The 20,727-nt window shown below is 42.9% G+C and overlaps 1 protein-coding gene across 10 annotated transcripts in view; it reads left to right on the forward strand.

Moving 5' to 3' along the window:
• Positions 1-20,336, forward strand: part of KCNQ2 (potassium voltage-gated channel subfamily Q member 2) — a 127,361-nt gene extending 107,025 nt beyond the window's left edge. For 2 of the 10 annotated variants that reach the window (XM_072996737.2, XM_078391999.1), the window contains 6 exons: positions 1,638-1,861; positions 3,250-3,361; positions 5,111-5,242; positions 7,337-7,426; positions 15,232-15,355; positions 16,703-20,336. In XM_072996737.2, coding sequence (XP_072852838.2) covers positions 1,638-1,861; positions 3,250-3,361; positions 5,111-5,242; positions 7,337-7,426; positions 15,232-15,355; positions 16,703-17,425 — 1,405 coding nt within the window. In that variant the 3' untranslated portion in view covers positions 17,426-20,336. The remainder of the gene's footprint in view (positions 1-1,637; positions 1,862-3,249; positions 3,362-5,110; positions 5,243-7,336; positions 7,427-15,231; positions 15,356-16,702) is intronic. The other 8 variants (XM_072996731.2, XM_072996733.2, XM_078391995.1 and 5 more) reach the window with 5 other exon arrangements.
• Positions 20,337-20,727: the final 391 nt, after the last annotated feature.

Here is a 20,727-nt window from a genome sequence, read left to right on the forward strand (position 1 = left end):
TCGAAGCAGGCATTAAGGGAGTTTGTATTCCTTGAGATGAACCCACCCTCCTCCTCCATTCTTCCAAGATATGTCCCTTGGTCAGAACCAGTGTCACGTGGTGAATCGAGTGTTAGACTAGAACTCAGGAGACCTGGTTCAAGTCCCTGCTCAGGCACGAAAACTCAGTAGGGAGTGGAAGTAAGAAAATATCTTCGTCAACATCTCACATACCTTGAAAATCCTATTAGGGTCACCAAAAGTCAGATATGTCTTGATGGTACATAATAGACACATGACCTCAGTAATTAGGTTTGCCAATTAAGCCTGTGTTTCCCTGATTTGACCAATTTCACACATACACACACAAAACATGCTAAATGTAAGTTCTGGAGACAAATAAAAGCCATGACAAGTATGTGTCTTCTACCACTTTGAGGACAGGGGGTTATTTTCGAAAATATGTGCCAAGAGCATTGTCTAGTTTGATCCCTAGATGGGTTGCTTTGGATGTCTTTCCTGGCAAGAAGCCACTAGTAAGTATATCCTGTATTCCCGTCCTTGTCAGAAGTTTTTTTTTAGAGTGATATGGTACATGACTGCAGCATTCATGCAATGAAAAGTGCCATCATCAAAGAAGCCTACAGCTTAATTATTAAGGAGAAGCTGTAATCCGGGCAATAAATATTCAGAAAGGAACTTGGGAAATCTGACTGATATAAACCCTAGGAAGAGCCATGTTTCATCACTCAAGTGGCTTTTTTTTGTGTGTGACAGAGAAATTAGGCAGATAGCCCTCCTTTTTGGTGTAGGAAAATGGATGTGGTAAGATGTATCAGAAGATAGTTGATGTTGGGGCAGGATGACAAAGCAGAACAGTTGGTGTAAAGGTTAGGGTTAAATGAAGTTTATGCTAAAAGCCTTCGATGGCAGTGTTTTGAAGAAAGCTTTTCAAATATTTTTAAATTCAACAGGGTCCTCTTGAATTGGGTAAGACTCTCAGTGTGTCTGTGAAATATGTTTTTTTTTTCAAAATGAATGACTCCGTCTTGACGGTGATACAGAACTTGATTAGCAAACCTTTTGGAAATTGGTTGATCCGAGCTCTTTAGGATAGTATATGGGAAAAGAATCATTTATGACAGGTTTGTTCGAGACATGCCTTTCCTGCTGTACTCACAGATGGAGAAGAATTCAGATTTCGAACCGTTCTTTATACCTATCTTCCCTTATACAGCTGTCCTGTTCTGGTACTTTATACCAAAATCCATCTGCCAGCCTTCCTATTCCCACTCAGCAATCTCTCTGATTCCACGGTCATTTTCTGTTGACATGTCCGTTCCTCATTTTCCTCCCTCCTCAATTAACGACCCCCCACCTCATCTTCATCCATCACCATGGAAACCTTTCCGGAGATGCCTTTTTTGGAACCAAGTTAGCGTTAAAGCCACATCTCACTGCCGCTGCTTCTATGCTGCTGCTTTGAAAGACAATTGAGTTTGAATGGCTGAAGGGGAGCCGCCATGGCCTTCTGGAGTGACTTCCCTTCCTTGCTTTTCTCTCCCTCCCTCCCTCCTTCCCTTCCTCCTCCTCCCTCCTTCTCTCTCTCTCTCTCTTTCTCTTTTTGGTCTTGTTCTCGATTGGTCTCTTGTGCACAGTCAAAAGGTCAGCTTGAAAGATCGTGTCTTCTCCAGCCCCAGAGGTACGGCCACGAAAGGTAAAGGTTCTCCTCAGGCCCCGGGTATCCGACGGTCCCCCAGCGCTGATCAGAGTATAGAAGAGAGCCCGAGCAAAGTTCCTAAGAGCTGGAGCTTTGGAGACCGAACCCGTGCCCGGCAAGCTTTCCGCATCAAGGGAGCCGCATCCCGCCAGAATTCGGAAGGTGAGGCAGTTCACAATGTGGAGGAGGTGGAGTGGAAGGACGCTGTTGAATTGGTTGCAATGTGCTTGGTTTTGGAAGTGCCCACTGTTGTTGGCCCTGTCAGTGTCAAATTATGAACCTCGGAAAGCTTATTCAGTTACTCTCTTCAGGAAGGTACAGTGGTCCTTCGCTTGACGACGTTAATTCGTTCCAGCGAAATCGCTGTAAAGCGAAAACGTCGTAAAGCGAAATAAAAAAGCCCTCTGAAATGCATTGAAAACCATTCAATGCTTTCCAATGGGCTGAAAACTCACTGTCCAGCGAAGATCCTCCGTAGAGGTGGCCATTTTCCATGCCTGTGCAGCAAGGAATCCGTCCCTAAGCAAGGTGGGGAGCCATTTTCTTCAGCTGGTGGCCATTTTGAAACCCGACGATGAGCTGTTTTGGTCGTCGTGAAGCAAAAATCGGTTCCTGAAGCAGGGATCCGATCATTGCAGAGCGAAAAACCCCCATTCAAACCATCGTTTTCTGATGGCAAAAGCGATCACAAAAACCTCACCGTCAAGCGGATTCGTCATTAAACGGGGTAATCGTAAAGCGGGGCATGACTGTACTAAAGGCGACTTTGTTTTTTCTGTTCGGACATTGAACAACTGTGTTTGTTTTCCATCTGAAAAAAACTGTGTTTTTCTCCTTTAAGATGGGGATGGTTCTCTTGGTACGTCTGTGGGTTTATTTATGTTGTTCTCGCAGTCCCTCCTTGAACGTCTGATATTTTCTGAAAATATCAGTTAAATAAATATGCTCTTAACCGAACACAGGAAGGAAAAGGGGGAAAATGTAGCCAATTGCACAGCGTTCCCTTTGCAATATTTCCTGAATGTTCATTTATTTATTTATTTTAAATATTTCACCCCTTAAAAGGACCAAAGGCAGCGTGCAGAGCTAAAAGGAAGCTAAAAACAGAAAGTGTAGAAATATTTAAACAGAATTAAACAAGTATTGCATTAAAAGCAGTAAATAAAATCAATACTAAAAACACATTTAAAAACAACAGAGCATAGCAATCCATTTTAAAAAAAAACCTTTCAGGCTGCCAGTTATTAAGAAAAACTTGCCTGAAGAGAATGGTCTTTGCCTGCTCGTGGAAGGACAGCAAAGATGGGGCTAGGCAGGCCTCCAGTGGGAGGGAGTTTACTTACGTTTTCTAATGCTTCCACATTTTTACACCTATGAATCTCATTAGTTCTTCTTTTGTCTTCCCCTCCCTCCCTCCCTCCCTCCCTCCCTTCCTTCCTTCCTTCCTTCCTTCCTTCCTTCCTTCCTTCCTTCCTTCCTTCCTTCCTTCCTTCCTTCCTTCCTTCCTTCCTTCCTTCCTTCCTTCCTTCCTTCCTTCCTTCCTTCCTCAGAAGCAAGCCTCCCTGGAGAAGATATGCCTGATCCTGATAACAAGACCTGCAATTGTGAATTTGTAACAGAAGATTTGACACCAGGCCTTAAAGTCAGCATCAGAGCAGTGTGGTAAGGGAAGACTATGCACCGGGGGGGGGGGGTGAGACCATAATAAATCGGAGCACTGCTGAGCAACACTGGAGAGTTCAGTGCTGTGGAGTGAGGTTCTCTCTCATCCTAAAAATATTGCTGGGTAGAGGAGAGATGTGTTTAGCTTCAGAACTGAAATTAGAATGGAGGAACAGCTTCTGTATTTTAGTATTGAGCACCAGTGCCAGCTTTTCATTTTGAATTGTTTCACCACAGAGTTTTCATGGTATGAAATATTCAGAAGTGACTTAACTTGCCTTCTTCTGAGCAGCACTAACGAGAGTTACAGTGCTGCTTCTGCTGTTTGTGAAAGATCCTCCATTAGTGTCACCTATTATGATTGCAGTGCAGTAGCTTCTCTTCCAGAGCTTCTCTGCCCCCTTTTGCCATTGAAACTATCTGCGGATGGGACTGTTTTCTAAAGAAGATGGACCCGTCTTCGTCTTGGGGTGGTGGTGGTCTCAGCTTTGACCATTCGACCTTAGATGACCCTGCCAAGACTCTTAATGGAGTCCACCCTCCTGACAGTAATGCTATCAGTTTCCATAGAATCAAAGAATCATAAAATAGCTGAGTTGGAAGAGGCCAACCCCCCTGCTTGATGCAGGAATCCGAATCAGAGCAGATCTGACAGATGTTGTTCCAATTTTCTCTTGCACTGGAGTACTCACCAACTCCCGAGGTAATTGGTTCCGTAGTCATACTCCTCTAACAGTTAAGAAGTTTTTCCTAATACATTCGAACCCTTTCACCACGTTCAGGTGTGTATCCAAGAAAGGGTCTTAATAAAGGTAGCCAAAGCCTTCAGTTTGCAAGACTTGGAGAAGGAGTGCTAATGATAAGACTTTTTTGGTGGTCATTAATTCACAGGATCTCAACACGATGTTATATAACAAAAGTGCCATCTTTACGATGGAAAGATACCCGTAGAGCTGGAATCCACACCCATATGCTGTATCTTCCACCCCTTAGGCTTATTTATGGCTTCCGTGATACCACCACCTCCACTTAGTAGAAAAAGAAAATAGGGTAGATCAGCTAAATTCTCTTTCCTTACCCATTAAAACTGCCCAAAGAAGGTTTTGATCCTCTTTCTCACACAGGGACCGCAAAACAGCCTTCCCATCACCCACCCCAGGGGTCTGAAGCAAGATGGGTGTGATGGAAGAAAGATTATAGCAAAAAACAGTGAGCCCCAACCTTGGAAGTTGTAATGACAGACTTCAGTCTGCATGACAGAAAATGCAGTTTGATTGATTGATTGATTGATTGATTGATTGATTGATTGATTGATTGATTGATTGATTGATTGATTGATTGATTGAGTGAGTGAGTGAGTGAGTGAGTGAGTGAGTGAGTGAGTGAGTGAGTGAGTGAGTGAGTGAGAGAGTGAGTGAGTGAGTGAGTGAGTGAGTGAGTGAGTGAACTTCTAAACCACCTGACATAGTAGGGGTGGTTTACATTATTAAGCAAAACCTACAAACTAAAATAAGCATGTACAAAACTTTTTGTAGTATTACTTACACATCCCAAAAGTCTTACAAAGCAACCGGTTGGGCTTTTGGAGTCCCATGTATGTCAGAGACACTAACAACCCACCCACCCTGGGACTTCTGAGTTTGGGCGTGATGTAGTTTCTTGAATTTCGGTCGGGAAATTTTGTTTGACGATCTGACAGCTATCAGCGTTACAAGTTTCCATTTGTCCTTCTCCTCCCTTCTCCTTCAGTGTTATGAAATTTCTGGTTTCCAAGCGGAAGTTCAAGGAGAGCTTGAGACCCTACGATGTCATGGATGTCATTGAGCAGTACTCAGCGGGACACCTGGATATGCTTTCCAGAATAAAAAACCTCCAGTCCAGGCAAGAGTTTTCCCCTTTCAGCCTTCTCCATTGTGCCATCTATAGAGCAAGTGTTACCATCTTTATTGGGCAAAGGATTCCTATGATTTTATTGATAGTCAGTCACCAGCTAATGTTTATAATTCCCCTCTCTCCATAAGAAAGCCACAGGGTTTAAGAAAGGCTCATTTATATCTGGGTTGCAAGTACAGTGGTGCCCCGCATAGCAATGATAATCCGTGCAGCAAAAATCATCGCTATCCAGATTCGTTGCTATGCGAAAATAAAAAGCCCATAGGAATGCATTAAAACCCGTTTAATGCGTTCCTGTGGGCAAAAACCTCACCTTTAAGTGAAAATCCTCCATATGGCCGCCATTTTCGCTACCCGGTAAGCGAGGAATCCGGGCAAAAACACAGAGGACAGCCATTTTTTTTACCTGGTGGCCATTTTGGAACCGCCGATCAGCTGTTGGGAAAACATCGTTATGCGAAAATCGGTAAGTGAAACAGCTTACCGATCATCGCAGAGCAATATTTTCCCATTAAAAACATCACAATGCAATTGCAAAAACTATCACAAAAAATTGTCACTATGCGGATTCGTCGTTAAACGGGGCACCCGTTAAGCGAGGCACCACTGTACCGGTTTTATAGTATGGAGCAAAGGGGTCACACATGCTTGGCTGAGTTTCATTCTTCTCAGTGGTTGAGATAAACATGGAGTGCCCTCTGCTCAGATCTTACAATACATGCCTGATCGTTTTCATGGCAGCGTTTGCTAGCGGGAAAATCCTTCGTAGTCTGATGATGTATAAAGACAATTTCTTTTTTAAAAAAGAGAAAGGAGGGATCTATTTTCATTGTAAATTCTGCCTGAAAAATTTAGAATCTGAAATATCTTGATCTGCATATGGGTAGAATCCACAAAATAGTTTGTTTGATCAGAAGCAACATTTTTAATTTACTAACAACCGCCAATTGTGTTTTAAAAAATTGTTAAGAAAATTTCAGTTTTTGGCTTCTGGAACCTAGAAAAGCCATTAAAACCGAGTTCTTAAAAATAATCAGTATTCTTTTCCTACTACTTCATAACTGTTGCTAATTTGTTCTTATCTCTGTTAATACACATCTCTCCTCTGGAGCAAAAGAAATTAACACTCTGCCGTTTTTGCGCTAAGCATATTCAAAAAGGACCATGTCTTTATCTCTTCCACTTTGACAGAAAAAAATTCATCTCCCAGGTGCCTAAGAAGCTGTACCTGAGATGATTTTAACTCAATTTTCATCAAACACACTTTTGCAAAATGTTTATTGTAAATAGTAAGGAGATGTAGTGAAGACCGTTTGACTCTTCAGTGGATAGACTCTACCTATTATAATAGGTTGCCTAAAAATGTTCACATTTTCATTCCATCTAAATGAGGATTTATGCACCGTTTTTAATGTGGTAGAGAGAAATGAAGAACTCTATATCAGAGGCAGTTTGAACTTGAACCTGCTTAACAGTCTTTCCGTTTCAGTCATCGGATGACAATTTGGAGAGTTGTCCGTATGCACTTCCTCCTTCCCCACTCATTATTTCCCTGTTGTTGCTTTTGTGAAGTGTATCATAACATGACGTCCCTGATGTACCTTGTTCCTGTCTCTTCTCTCATCCCATCCATGGGTGTGTTTGCCTCCTTCAAGGCTTTGTGTGTTCCCAAACCTGCTGAGAATGTGTTTCATGTATCGTGACAGTAAGGATTCTACATTCCCAATGGAATATTGTCCAAAAAATGTTCCAGCTTGGGTAGCATGTATTGCCTCTTCATTGCAGACCGCTGCCCTTTTGAACAGAATAAGGGCGATTCCATTGTTGCTTGGATTTCTGTGGCCTTTCAATTAGCAAGTGAAATTTGGTGTGCTCCCAAATGATCAAATGGTATGATGATTGCTTTCTGGTCTGAATATAATTTTTGAACGTTCTTCTCTTTCTTCTAGTTGTGTGATTTTTATCCCCGTTTCAGTTGGTCTTTCCTGTCTTTGCAACTTTTCCAACAAAACTTCTCTCCAACATGTTGCTTCATTATGCGTTTTGCTGGTGTCTGTTTTCTTCTCATTTTATTTTCGCCAGGATAGATATGATTGTGGGTCCCCCACCCCCTTCAACTCCCCGGCATAAGAAGTATTCAACTAAAGGATCCTCACCCCAATACTCGCCTAGGTTAGGATTTGCCAAAATGCCTCTTTCCTCCGAACCTTTCATTTGCTTTCTGTCAAACCCTTTTCATGCCACGTCAAATGAAGGCGTTTGTCACATGCTGCTGAATGCATATTGCACCGAATGGCTTGCTTTCCTGGATGTGCTTAAAATTTTTACTTTTAGAGACACCCAGAATGGACCCTTCACAGCAATGCAAACTTGGAAAGAGCTGAAAGATGCTTACTTTTCATTCAACGGAGCCATTCAATACTCTCTCATCCCTTTGTGCTTGCAGGGGTAAAAATCACGACATGGCACTGCGGAAGTTTAGATAGAACCGTTGTAACAGTGAGAGCCGCTTCGTCCTGATGGAGAGATCAAATCTTTGCTAGATTAAGTTTGCAATGATGTATAAAGTACCTGTGGTGGATTTTAACTAACCAAAGATCGAAAGTTTACTCACAGAGAGAGGCTAACATCCAGCAGCTAAAGGTCTGCATGGACTTCCATGAATATACGATCTCACGGAACTTATTCTCATTGTTTTCCATTGTGGAAAAGAACCACACTGTACACAAACCCTTTGGATCATGCTTATTATGGTTTTGCACCATCTCCCTGGTGCAGTTATTCTTCCTGTACATTAGGGTGGAACAGGGCGTTTCCATTTCACACCAAAAGCTTGCCAGAGGGCACCTAATCTTCCCTGAAAGAGAGTTTGATCGATCGATTGATTGATCAATTACATTTTTACACTCCACCCTCTAGCGGCCTTGCCACTGCGCCGGGTCATTTCCAGCAATAAAATCAACAGAAAGAAAACAAGCAAATCCCACCAAATCCCTAAATGAAAAATAAATAAAAGGGCAATAGCCCTAAAAATCAAGATGGCAGCAACGGTTCAGATACCGAAAAAATAAGACTCAAGTGGCCAACAATTATGAAGGGAGGATATCTTGAAATGCCTCCTGAAGAGCAAAGTTGCTTCCTGAATATTAGGGGGGAAGGAGCATGGTGGATCTCCTCGGAAAAGAGGAGTATCTCATTCCAGAAAGAGGTGGCCACCACCGAGAAGGCCTGGCTCCTACCGTGTTTCCCCGAAAATAAGACAGGGCCTTATATTAATTTTTGCTCCAAAAATGTATTAGGGCTTATTTTCAGGGGATGCTTTATTTTTTTTTCATGTACAACAATCTACATTTATCCAAATACAGTCACATCATCTTCTTCTGGTTGCTGCACAATGGTGTAGGGTGGGGTTTCACTTAACTGGGGCTTATTATGAGGTAGCGCTTATATTATGAGCATCCTGAAAAATCCTACTAAGGGCTTATTTTCAGGTCAGGTCTTATTTTTGGGGAAACAGGGTAGTTGTAGACTTCCTGGCTTGCCTCAGATCGGCCATCCACAACATCAACTCCTGAGAGGTGCAACCGGTACAGGAAGTTGACCTTAGGGAGATGTGTTCCGATAGGCAGTAAGGCTTTGGTGACCATTTCTAGTCATCCCCTACAACAGGGCTTCCCAAAGTTTTTTTGAGGTAATCTCTACATTTCAGGTGCTTGAGGCTGTTGGGTTGCAGCCACAAGATACCGTATTTTTCGCACCATAAGACACACTTTTCCCCCAGAAAACAGGGGGGTGGAAAGTCTGTGCGTCTTATGGAGCGAAGAAAACAGATTATATTTTCCTGTTTTCTTCTCCTAAAAATTGGTGCGTCTTATGGAAAGGTGCATCTTATGGAGCGAAAAATACGGTAATTGCTGGTTCTCTGTTCCCCATTCATAAAAGGTCACCACAGCAGACATGGAGGGTCATTTTCATTTTCTCAGTATTCAAGCTAAAGACACTCAAGATACAAGAACGACAACCGTATCCAGACAACAGGGCAGAGGTAGGATCTGAGCTTCAAATACCAAACCGCATACCCTGCCTACAGAAAAATACTGGCATCTGTAGTCACTGTGTTGAGAACTTTGGCTTACAATCTGGAGTTTTAGGGGGACATTGAGAGATTCTAGGGTGTGTTCTCTTTTAGCGTGGGGTAATGACTACTGGATAGCTCAGTGGTTTAGGTATCTGGCTGTGGAGCCAGGCGATGGGGGCTTGATTCCCCATGGTGCCTTTTTGACAGGGCTAGATTCAGTGATCCATGGGGTCCTTTCCAGTTCTGCAGCTGATGATAGGCTTCAATATTGCTGAATAGCATCTTATAAGAACTGCAGAAAACATAACCTTGCCTCCTTATACCACGCACATAGCAGTTTTTGACCAGCCAGCTCAGTTTGAAAATGAATCAAATCCACTATATAACAGGCTATATTTCTCCCTGAAATGCTCCCACATACAAGAGATGGAGCTAGTAATGTTGAGCTATTGCTAAGATTTGAGGTAGATATTCAGAAATATCTTATGGCAGAATCCACTTGCAGCTGCTTGGCTTCAAAATACAGGCAGAAAATAATTTCTTTTAATGTTCCCCTTTTAATGGGTGTGGGTGGGGCGGGAGGGGAGGAGAAAGCTCTTTCCATGGAATGTATTGGACTAAAGTAGACATAGGTTCAAAGCCCCGCTTAGCCACAAAGCCCAATAGGAGACCTTGAGTCTCATTCCCTTTCAGTCATTCTGACCTTTGTTGCCCAGTGGTGAATGTTCTGGGTCGAAAGGTGAGGAAATCCTGCCAGGCTGCAGTGGAAAGAGAAGATACAATTGCCATCCATTTAAAAAAAAGAGTAGACATTAAGCAAGAAGAGTTGTTTCAGTTCATCTCCGTTGTGGAAATGCCAGCTTTCTACTTGCAGGTGTTTTTTGTGAGTGATGTTCCTCCCCTCTGCCTTCTGACCAGTCCAAGGAAGGGATGGGATGTTTCCGAACCCGTGGTGTGGTTATTGTGAGGTCTCTGGAAGGGTAAGCTCTTCATGCCCCCCCCCACCATCAGTGGCCTTCACAATGCAAAGCAGCACCGTCCCAAAACATACCAGATGTACCAAGGAGCCTCTCATGTGACATGGATGACGGGGGTCGGCGCTTACCCCTCGACGGTGCTCAAAAGGCAGATTTTAGAACATAATTCCAAAAGCATTCATTTAAAGAATAACAGCACACATTTCTCTCTCTTTTCCTTCCTTCCTTCCTTCCATCTCCCCCGCGCCCCCATTGGAGCAGGCTTGATCTTTGCTGTCTGCTTTTTGGCCAGAGGGTGAACCTTCGGAAACACCTCTTTGCATGTTTCTGTAAGCATGGAGCATAATGAAGCATGTGAGAGAACTGCACCGTGGCTGAGCCAAAAAATTTTATATATATATGTCTGTGTAAATATATATACCTGTACTTTCCTTCCTTCTTCATTTCAAAGAAGGAAAATCACCACTACATATATTAGTCTATCCTAAGTTACAGTGAATGGGGACTGCAGGTAGATTATCACAGTTTTGTGGATACAGTTGTATCACTAGATAATTTTAGAAGCCGTTCCTAATGAAGATACATAATGTATTCTCAAAAGCTTTCACGGCCGGGATCCGATGGTTGTTGTAGGTTTTTCGGGCAGTCTGGCCGTGTGCTCAAGTACACGGCCAGACAGCCTGAAAAGCCTACAACAACCATACACGACTTAGTCCACATTTCTCTTCATTCGTGTAGATATGGCAAAAACCAACAGAGGTTGTCTTCAGCGTACATATCAAAAATGTAGTCCCTACCTGTCATTTCTTCCTTTTGGATTTTCCAGAAGCATTTGGTGGGTCCTTGTGGGGAAATATATGCTTCCCTAAATAGACCGTTGATCCAATTTAGTTCAGCTCTTCTTTTTCTCTTTAAATATATTATATTCCTATCTCATATACATTAGTTAATCTGTAACCTTTACGGAGTAGCGGCTGAATTATTCCTACTCAGAAGACTTTCCTCATTTAATACAGGCTGCGATCAGGAACACACTCGGGAGCAAAACCCTGTACATTCTGTTTCTGAGTTATTTCACTCATAGTAACAACGCAAGTTTGCTGTCAGATGTAACTCAGTAGGGGCTTGTAATCTGTCTTCTGATGAACTTGGATTTTAATATAAATTTGTGACATTCTTACTTTTTAAAAAATGTACACTTGCCCCATCTTTTTTGTGGATTTCTTTTTTTCAAAAAAACCCAGTTAATGTATTAATGGCCTCTGGGTTGGAACATGAACTTTCTTCATTGAAACAAATGTGGAGTTATTTAGAAATGAGCAAAGAAGCCAGAGACAACCCCCCCCCCCATTTCTGCATTTTTAGGTGATGTAGAGAGGCTTTCTGATGAGTAAAACATAATCCAGTGCACAGAGAGGACACCTGGTTGCAGAAAGGGCAATGTATTTTAAATTGAGAGAAGAATCCTATTCTGATGGGACTACACTTAAGTTCATAAAACAGATTTATAGAGCTGTTGAAAATGAATCAGCTTCTAAACAGCTCACCTCGTGGAGAGAAGTATTCCAACAAATCGAACATGCAGACCCATTTCTCCAGACAAAAGGAAATGAGTACTCTTCCAACTTGTTTCAAAGGACATCCAATGGTTTTGTGCTATTCCAAAGTAGGAGTGTTGGCTAGAGATTCTCTGCCAGCAAAGAACATTAACTGTGAGCCACGGAGTAGAGCTTAGCATTATAAAAAGCACTGGCCAGAATTCGGTTGTGCAACTCCGTCATTGCACTGGTGCTGAGATATAAGTGCTGTTCCCAAAGCACTTCCATTGCCATGATTGGCTGTGTTGAGGATGTGCCACTAATTGCTCAGTTCCATAGTGCCATAGTGCCATTCTGGGCATAACGCCCAGCACATTTCCCCTGGTATATTTTTACATTACGCTGGCCTGCATAGGACTTTTCCTGCATCTAAAATGCAGGCTGTTGACATGTGCAATAAAAACACAAGGGAAGTTGACAGTCCCTATTGATCGGATGAATGCCTTAAAACACAGAACTGCCTTTATCGCAGGTATTGTCCACATGCACAGATGTTATAACTGTGCACCTTCCCCAGATTTGTGTAGGATTTTCAGTCTCCAAGGTGATGCAACCTGCTGGGCCTCCTCCTGATGAGTGTAGGATGTTGATTTCCATGCTGATGCTCAGTCATGAGTAGCCCTTCCCTCCTTCAGAAAAGGGCTGTTGGCTGTAAGTCAGTAGATAATGCCAGCCCATAGGCTACATTAGATGTGTGGTGAAACAGTGGAGGGTGCAGCACTATACCCCATGATAAAGCCCAGGTTATGGTTTATGAACTGGGCACTTAATTCCTTTATGACTGCAGTCTCCGTGTTCTGAACAATCACCGTTAGTGTAGACACAGATTAAACTACAACCTTGTTTCTACCGGATTAAGGCAACTCGCGCGGCTGTATTGTTGGAAATGGCCTCTTGTCTTCCTCCTTTCCTTGGTTTTGTTACAACATGTACCCGAGAGAGCACTTTTAATTTTGCAAAGTGCTTTACGAAATCTTTCATCTTCTTAATCCTTCCCTTCCCTTCCTTTGTCTGCATTCGAACTCATGACTCTCATCTACCTCCTTGTGCATGGAACTCTTGCCTACACTGCAGAACTGCATAAGCGGCCTTGTTTTTTTGGTCCACTCCGGGCAACTGACTTGGTTTTGGACAAATGAAAGTACTTGTATTTTAAAATGTTAATGTTGTCTCGTTTTGTACATCACCCCGTGCACTTCTGGCATATTATGCAAAAGTAAAATTGTCCATGGTTAATGTTAATGCTTTAGGGTTAGAGCAGGTAGCCAGCTCTTGATGCAGAATGAAGAATACCTTCTGATTTATCATTTGGTGGTGACACAAGCTTTACTTAAATTGCTATACAGTGATGTGTACCCTTATCAGTATCTGCTGATTCATTTATCCATGGTCTGAAAATATTAAAAATATTAAAAGAAAAATCCTAGAAATATATAATTCTGAAGATGAAGTTACCAGAACTGGCCAATGATTGGTGTCAGAAATTAGATCAACACCCCCTTCTGGATTGTGTGAAATTTTGACATATTCTTTTAAGAACAAGCTGTTAATTTTACTGATTTGTCACATTCAGAGCGAACCGTGCCTCTAGAGAATTCAGGGCAGCTTAGGTGTGGTTTTCAGGCAGTCTTCCATCCACAACTCCTACAAGAACAGACCTGCTAGGGTTGAGTAAGAGATGGGCATTGTGTTGCCAGGTCACTGTCTGTACCATTAGCTTAGGGTGCACTGCACACTTTTACAAAATGACTCATTCGCCCGCCTTTCCTCAAGTGTAGGTATTAACATTTATTCATTATTTATGGAGGGGATTCGGAAAAAGTGGCTTTGCGATTTTTCTGCACTTGGCTCTTACGAGGCATGGAAGTTACTCTTTGGGCCAAGCAGTGGATTGGTGCTACTTAGATCATAATCACCTGTCGGCGTTGATGGCTTGCACATTTCCTATCCAGCCACATGCTACCAACACGGTTGCCCTAAAGATACGGATCCCTTTGCACTTCTTTTGAACTGTTCAAAAGTTTTAAACTGTCACGTCATCCGTCAAAGGACTTACAGTTCTGGAGGGAGACCTGCAGCCCCTAACCGAGAATCCACAGGTCAGAATTACGTACCGAAGATGCATTCTTACCAGGAGTCTATTGCAGTCAGATCATTATAGTACTGGTTGCAGATTGGTTCTTGGTATTTATCATCACACCAGTGTTGTCTGCCCAAAAGCAAACAACTAATTTTTGTTGAGGGCCCCTCTTCTAAAAAAGAAAGAGAAGTCAAGAAAGGTTAAGTTGGAGAAAATCAAAATGCATGGGAGGTCAGAGAAGTCATATGACAGGCAGTGTAGGAACATCGAAAAGAGAATTGTAGCATAAACATTGGTTTCTTTAGCCTGGTTTATTCAAAGCATCGTTTGTCAAAGTTGCCTTTTCTACATGATTTTTAAAAAGTTTTTTTAAAGGCCTCCTTTGTGACATCCTCCATATGGATACATTGAAGTTAGGGGTAGGAATTAAAAGTTCACTTCTTGTTGCAGATTGGAAATATAGCCGAGTCTTGATTCTCAAGAAAGCTGGTGATTGTTCTCAGACAAAATATGTCCCTATCCGAAAAATTTGCTTCTAAGATAATTTGTATGTACCAAATTAGCATACAAATGAACAGAGAAATATAATTTGAATATAAGCAGATATCGTATCAGGTAAATTTGACAGGAAAAAACATGCCCTTTTGAATAAAGCCACGATACAAGAATTTTAAAATTTAACCAACTTCTCCTGAAACTAGAATCAAATTACGATACAGTTGAAATTTTTAGTCTTATAGACAGAAACCTTTCATTCAAACGTTTGTACTCATGCCTACTTTGAAATAATCTCGTTTTATGTTACTTATTTCAGCTCTGGAGCATGTAGTGAAAGCAAGCAGAGTTGCAGGACCGTTAGGCACTGGCTAGGCGTGAATGATCAGAAATAACATTTAGATCCATCTTTTAATAAAAGGTTGCTAAAAGCAATGCTGCTTGGTATCAGCTTTTCTCCAAGGGGCAAATTTACTATGCGTAATGTGCCAGATTATGTCTCTACAAACTGAACCAGTGACTTAGGAGCAAATATACCACTTGCAGAAACAAAGAGGTGTGTTTGCTTCTGCGTTTACATTTAGCTGCCTTCTTTTATGTGTATGAATGGTTGGATGATATTCATCAGCGATGGGGAAGGCCTTAGCTCTTTTCTACGCAAAAGCAAGACTACGGTAGAATTCTAAGACCTTGATTATAGCTCATTGACATCATGGCTTTTTCCTGGGTGGGGCTTGTGCTCTTGTTAGAGTTGACCAAATCGTTGGGCGAGGGCCATCGATGACCGATAAGGACCGAACCAAAGGCCCGGCTGAAGGGGAGCTTCAGGAAGATCCAAGTATGATGGGAAGACTTGGGAAGGTGGAAAAACAGGTATGTCTGAGAATTCTTACGTTACGGAGTCTAGCCTCTTTTGATGTGATTTTTGAAAGCAAGATGTAGAGGAGGGAGAAGGATGTAGGATGGTCGGGCTGAGTGTCTGATGATACAGTCCATGATGGAAGAGTGGGGGCAAGCCACAGGTGACCTCCAAAGGAGCCAGCAAAAGAGGGCTTGGAGGCTCACTTCTCCTTTGATGTAGAAAGAGGAATGGGAAGTCCTTGGAGACAGCTATGGAAGAGTGGAGGCTAAAATGGCTATTGGTCTGACGATGCAAATCTTTCTGTCTCACACTGCTTTCCTTGCAGATATATAAATAGTCTGAGTTAGGCTTTGGATATTCATTGTATTCTGGATGAGTTGCTGCCACCGATTTGCAATGTTTCAGCCAGTGGTTCCCAACCTTGGGTCCCCAGATGTTCTTGGACTGCAACTCCCAGAAGCCTTCACCATCGGCTGTGCTGGCCAAGATTTTTGGGAGTTGTAGTCCAAGAAAATTTGGGGACCCCAGGTTGGGAACCACTGTTTTTAGCGGATCATTCAAGATCAGCTTTCAAGTTTCGGTTAGGGAAATCTCTTGATCTGTTTAATGATCAATCCTTGTTTCCAGATTTGGTGGGTTTGCTAACTACAGTCCTTCCTGATAATATTGGACTTTGCTGTGGTCAGTCAGACCCTCATAACCTGCAAACCACTCTACTGTAATGTACTTTATGTAAGTCTGACTTTTAACATATCCAGAGACCACAACCAGTTCCCTCTTTTAAAAATCATTGTACTCATGGCTGTGTGTTGAAGTCTTAGGAAAAAAGATACTCTATATGAAAAGCTGAATGTATTTTGATAGCATCTTCAGCAACAGCTTTTGCAATTCTTTAGCTCACCCTTCTACTCTCCAAAGCTGGAGGATGAGGTGGTTAATATTGGCACAAGCTTTAAAAGCAATGTTTGGTTTGTACGTTTGATTGTGTTTGTGCGTATGTTTCCTTTTGGCTCCCATCTCCATTTTGATTAATACAGGCAGATGGAGTTCCTGTGCCCTTCTACTTTATTTAAATAGGAATACAGACAGTGTGTTTAAGACAGCGAGGAGGGATTATTTGTGACTTTGGGATAGTTTACATTGCAAAATTTCATACCTCTTTCTTCCACGGTTTGGGTCTGCCAGTAGGAAAGAAGATGTCTCTTTTTTCATAGCTCAAAGAACACCTTGTCTTTAAGGTAGCCTTTAAGGAATGAAAAGGTGTTGGGGGGAGGGATGTAAAAAGTGACTCCATAAAGTTGTTTGGCAATAATTTCTTCAGGGCCATTAAGCAAGGGGATCTGTGTGGCATTTTCCAGGTGCAGTCCATGGAGAAGAAGCTGGACTTCCTAGTGAACATCTACATGCAGCGGATGGGAATTCCCCCAACAGAAACCGAAGCCTATTTTGGGTCCAAAGAACCTGACCCAGCGCCACCCTATCACAGCCCCGAAGACAGCCGGGAGCACATTGACAAAAATGGGTGCATCATCAAAATCATTCACTCTACCAGTTCAGTGGGGCAGAAGAATTTCTCTGCACCACCGGCCACCACGGTGCCAAACAACAACTGCCCTCCTTCCACCTCTTGGCATCCCTACCCACGGCAAAGCCGTGGCGCCTCCCCGGTGGGTGAGCCGGGCTCTTTGGTGAGAATCCCACCGCCCCCTTCCCATGAGCGCTCTTCGTCTGCGTACAGCGGCGGCAACCGGGCCAGCGCCGAGTACGCCAAGAACGAAGACGTGACTACTAAACACGCCGAGAGTGCCCTGAGGGACAGCGACACCTCTATTTCTATCCCGTCGGTTGACCACGAGGAACTGGAGCGCTCCTTCAGCGGATTTAGCATTTCCCAGTCCAAAGAGAACTTGGACATACTGAACAACGGTTGCTACACCGCTGTGGCCAAAATCAGACCTTATATTGCAGAGGGGGAATCGGATACAGATTCCGACCTCTGCACGCCATGTGGACCTCCACCAAGGTCAGCCACCGGCGAGGGGCCTTTCAGTGACATGGGGTGGTCAACGCCTAGACAGTGAAGCCAACGCCTAGACAGTGAAGCCTGAATATGGCATCAAGAGCCTGGGCCAGTGGTAACACCCGCCGACCAGACGTCTTCAGGAAATGGATTGCTCACGTTCTGTGATCCAAAAGCGGTGTGAGTTTGCTCAACAGCTTACTCTGGGTGTTGGGGAGCAGAGCCGGCTGTGCCTGTTCACAACCCAGGAGAGAGGGGCATCGTAGCAAATAATTTCACGCCTTGGGATGTCTGGATTTCTTTCTTACAGCCTTTCTAAAAATCGATAGCAAACTGTATTGTTGTACCCCAGGGTAGATCGTCCCGGCTCTTGGTCATCTTTGATGCCACGAGGCTACAGGCGTCGCTTGAGAGGGTGGTGGAGGAAATTGGTGAAAAACCGTTTTTACATCATTACCAAATAAGAGGTAATGGCACTGAGCTAGCAAATCACATAACACACAAATAGTATGGTGTTAACAAAAAGAATAAAACATATCACTCATTATGCCTTGAGGGAGGGGCAACAGGTCCATAAGGCATGTTGAAAACAGGGTGGTTCAATTACAGTTACAGACAGGTCAGTAGTAAGGTGTCAACAAGAGTTGTACAATAGATGGGTGATGTTTGAATGGCGAGTGAAGACTATAGTCTCTTAGCGGTGGAATTGGGGAACAGAGTTGCAGTTACAGTGGGAGTCCTTGAACTCAAAGAACAATGAAGTCTGCTGTAGTAAGCTCGGCTATTTTCACATGAACTGCTTCAGTCTTTTTTTTTTTTAATCCCCATCCATGGGATGGCATCAAACCAGCTCTTGACTTGCACGCTCTGACGTTTCAGTGTTTTTTAGCACTCTTTGGAATGCTGTTATGTAACGCAGGAGAGAATGTGCCTCCATGGGAGTAAAAGCCATGGGTTGGGACGAGGCTGGTGGTCAGACTTCAGGAACGCTCTTCTTCAAGGCTGTGCTGGTTCTCCACGACATGGGGCACTACAGTTATTCGGCACTCATTCACATTTTCATAGCCAGTTTCCCAGGGCCTGTTATTCAAGTTTAGAATGCTTATTTCACACCTTACATGTCATGATTACCATTCTGGAGAGTTCAGAAAGGAGGCGAAAAGAGATATTCTCAGCAGTACGCAGGAAGGACCCTTAGCGTGATCTTCTAGGTTCCTCACGGTGTGCAGCCCAACCAACACAGCCAGAACTTCCATAAGTTGTGTGCGAGGCGTCCCCATTGCTGAATGGGGCTTCTCTTAGATATAACGAATCAGAGGGGGAATTGACACTGAGCTCATAGTAGCTGGGCCTTGCCGCTGAGACGTTACCTCTGTTCTTTGTATTGTGCCTTGTTTCAGTACGCATCACGCTTTCTGTAAAGAAAATCCCTTCGGCCCTCTCAAGTCCGCCATGGTTTCTGGTTTAACCTCGAGTCACAACAGGCGGCTTGCTTTGATTTTGCCTGACTATCTCTCTCTATCAGCCTTTAGTCTGTATTTATGGCTGACGTCACTTATGAGTGTGCTGCTTGCCTTCTTCATTATTTCAGAAGTTGAGTTACGTTCAAATTGGAATGACTGGAGAGGTGTCCAAAGCTACTGAGGAAAATTTCCAGTGTCTGATTTTAGAATATAGGGGGAAAGTGGGGGACATGTTTTATCTATCTATCTATCTATCTATCTATCTATCTATCTATCTATCTATCTATCTATCTATCTATCTATCTATCTATCTATCTATCTATCTATCTATCTATCTATCTATCTATCTATCTATCTATCCATCTATCCATCTATCCATCCATCCACCCATCCACCCATCCACCCACCCATTCACCCATCCACCCATCCACCCATCCACCCATCCATCCATCCATCCATCCATCCATCCATCCATCCATCCATCCATCCATCCATCCATCCATCCATCCATCCATCTTTCTGTCTCTCTGTCTTCTTCAGTTCCTCAATCTTCAATTGACTTGCCCTTCATAGCTTTGACCTGGATCCTGATACACTTCCACTTCCATTTTTCACAGCACTGGTGAGAGAGCTTTTGTATCCAAGCATACACATTACAGACCCTGTTGTGAAAATGCAGTGTCCGTTTGGCAACTTCCAATAGGGTTGCCCTTTGCCTTTTCACCGTGCATTGCTGGAGGTGTCGGAAAAAAGCCCTCTACGGATATAGGCAGGGCTATTGGTTTGCTCTTTCCAATAGGACCACTCAATTCATTGTCGAAATCCGGAAGGATCTTGAAGTAAAAGGTCCCTGCAAGCAGATAGATGAACCCTTGGGAATGTCTTTAGTCTTTATCTGACAGGATGTGAAGGACAATGGGGAGCAGAACGTGTCTGTTGTTTTAGAACATTTGAAAGCTAATAAATATTTTGTTGCATGAGCTTGAGGAGGCAAGAGGCCAGGGCTGTAGTGCAATTACAGAAACCTTTCTCATTTAATCCTATGGGCTCTGCTTGATTAACTCTCGATAAATTTGCATATTAAAAAAAGTCCCAATGAAAACAAATGCTTTCAAGGGATGCATGCATGTATTATGGTGGCCACCATCCCAGAAAACATGTCCCATCTTTAGTGATATGGATGGGGGGAAAATCCTTGTTGCCTGCTGGCCATAGGTTTGATCATTAGATTAAAAAAAGAATTAAAAGGTTTGCATAAATATTAGGAATGTCTTTTACTCAAGTGAAATTTCCAGTTAATTGGGAACGTCTTTTACTCAAGTGAAATTTCTTTAAATTAAATAATGAAAAGTGAAGCAATCATCAGACTTTGTGGCCCTTATTTATAGTTACATACTAAACATATATACATGCATGCAGGAGGAAAGAGGTGTTTTTTAAAATGAAATTTTATAATAACTATATCCGGAAAGCACGTGAAAATAAACTGAAGCAGAAGACATTTATTCACAAGCTCGTAGATGTATTTTTGTCTAGGAACATCTGAGACGAGGAAGCTGGGGTTGAATTTTCACAAAAAAATGGCCATGGTAATGAGCCTCCCACTAACGTGGTTGTGTTGGCATATCTGATGGCTGATCTATGTCTAATCATTGATAAAATGTGGACGGAGTATCAGGGGCATTGCTCACAGGTGATGACACTAGAGAAATAGGCAGGTGTATCAACTGCTGATGCTGAGTACATGATATACAGTCTTGCAATCCTGTTGCTCTACTTAGATGGACGGCCTGTACAGGATTTGATTCCTGCATCTGTGGCCCAGTGTTGGGGGTAAGCTGCTGTTTCTGTGTAAGGGACATTTCTGCAAGAAAGTCAGTGTGGGGAAGTATTTTCTCTC

The sequence above is a fragment of the Pogona vitticeps genome, chromosome 4, assembly GCF_051106095.1.
Source record: "Pogona vitticeps strain Pit_001003342236 chromosome 4, PviZW2.1, whole genome shotgun sequence".
Taxonomy (NCBI): domain Eukaryota; kingdom Metazoa; phylum Chordata; class Lepidosauria; order Squamata; family Agamidae; genus Pogona; species Pogona vitticeps.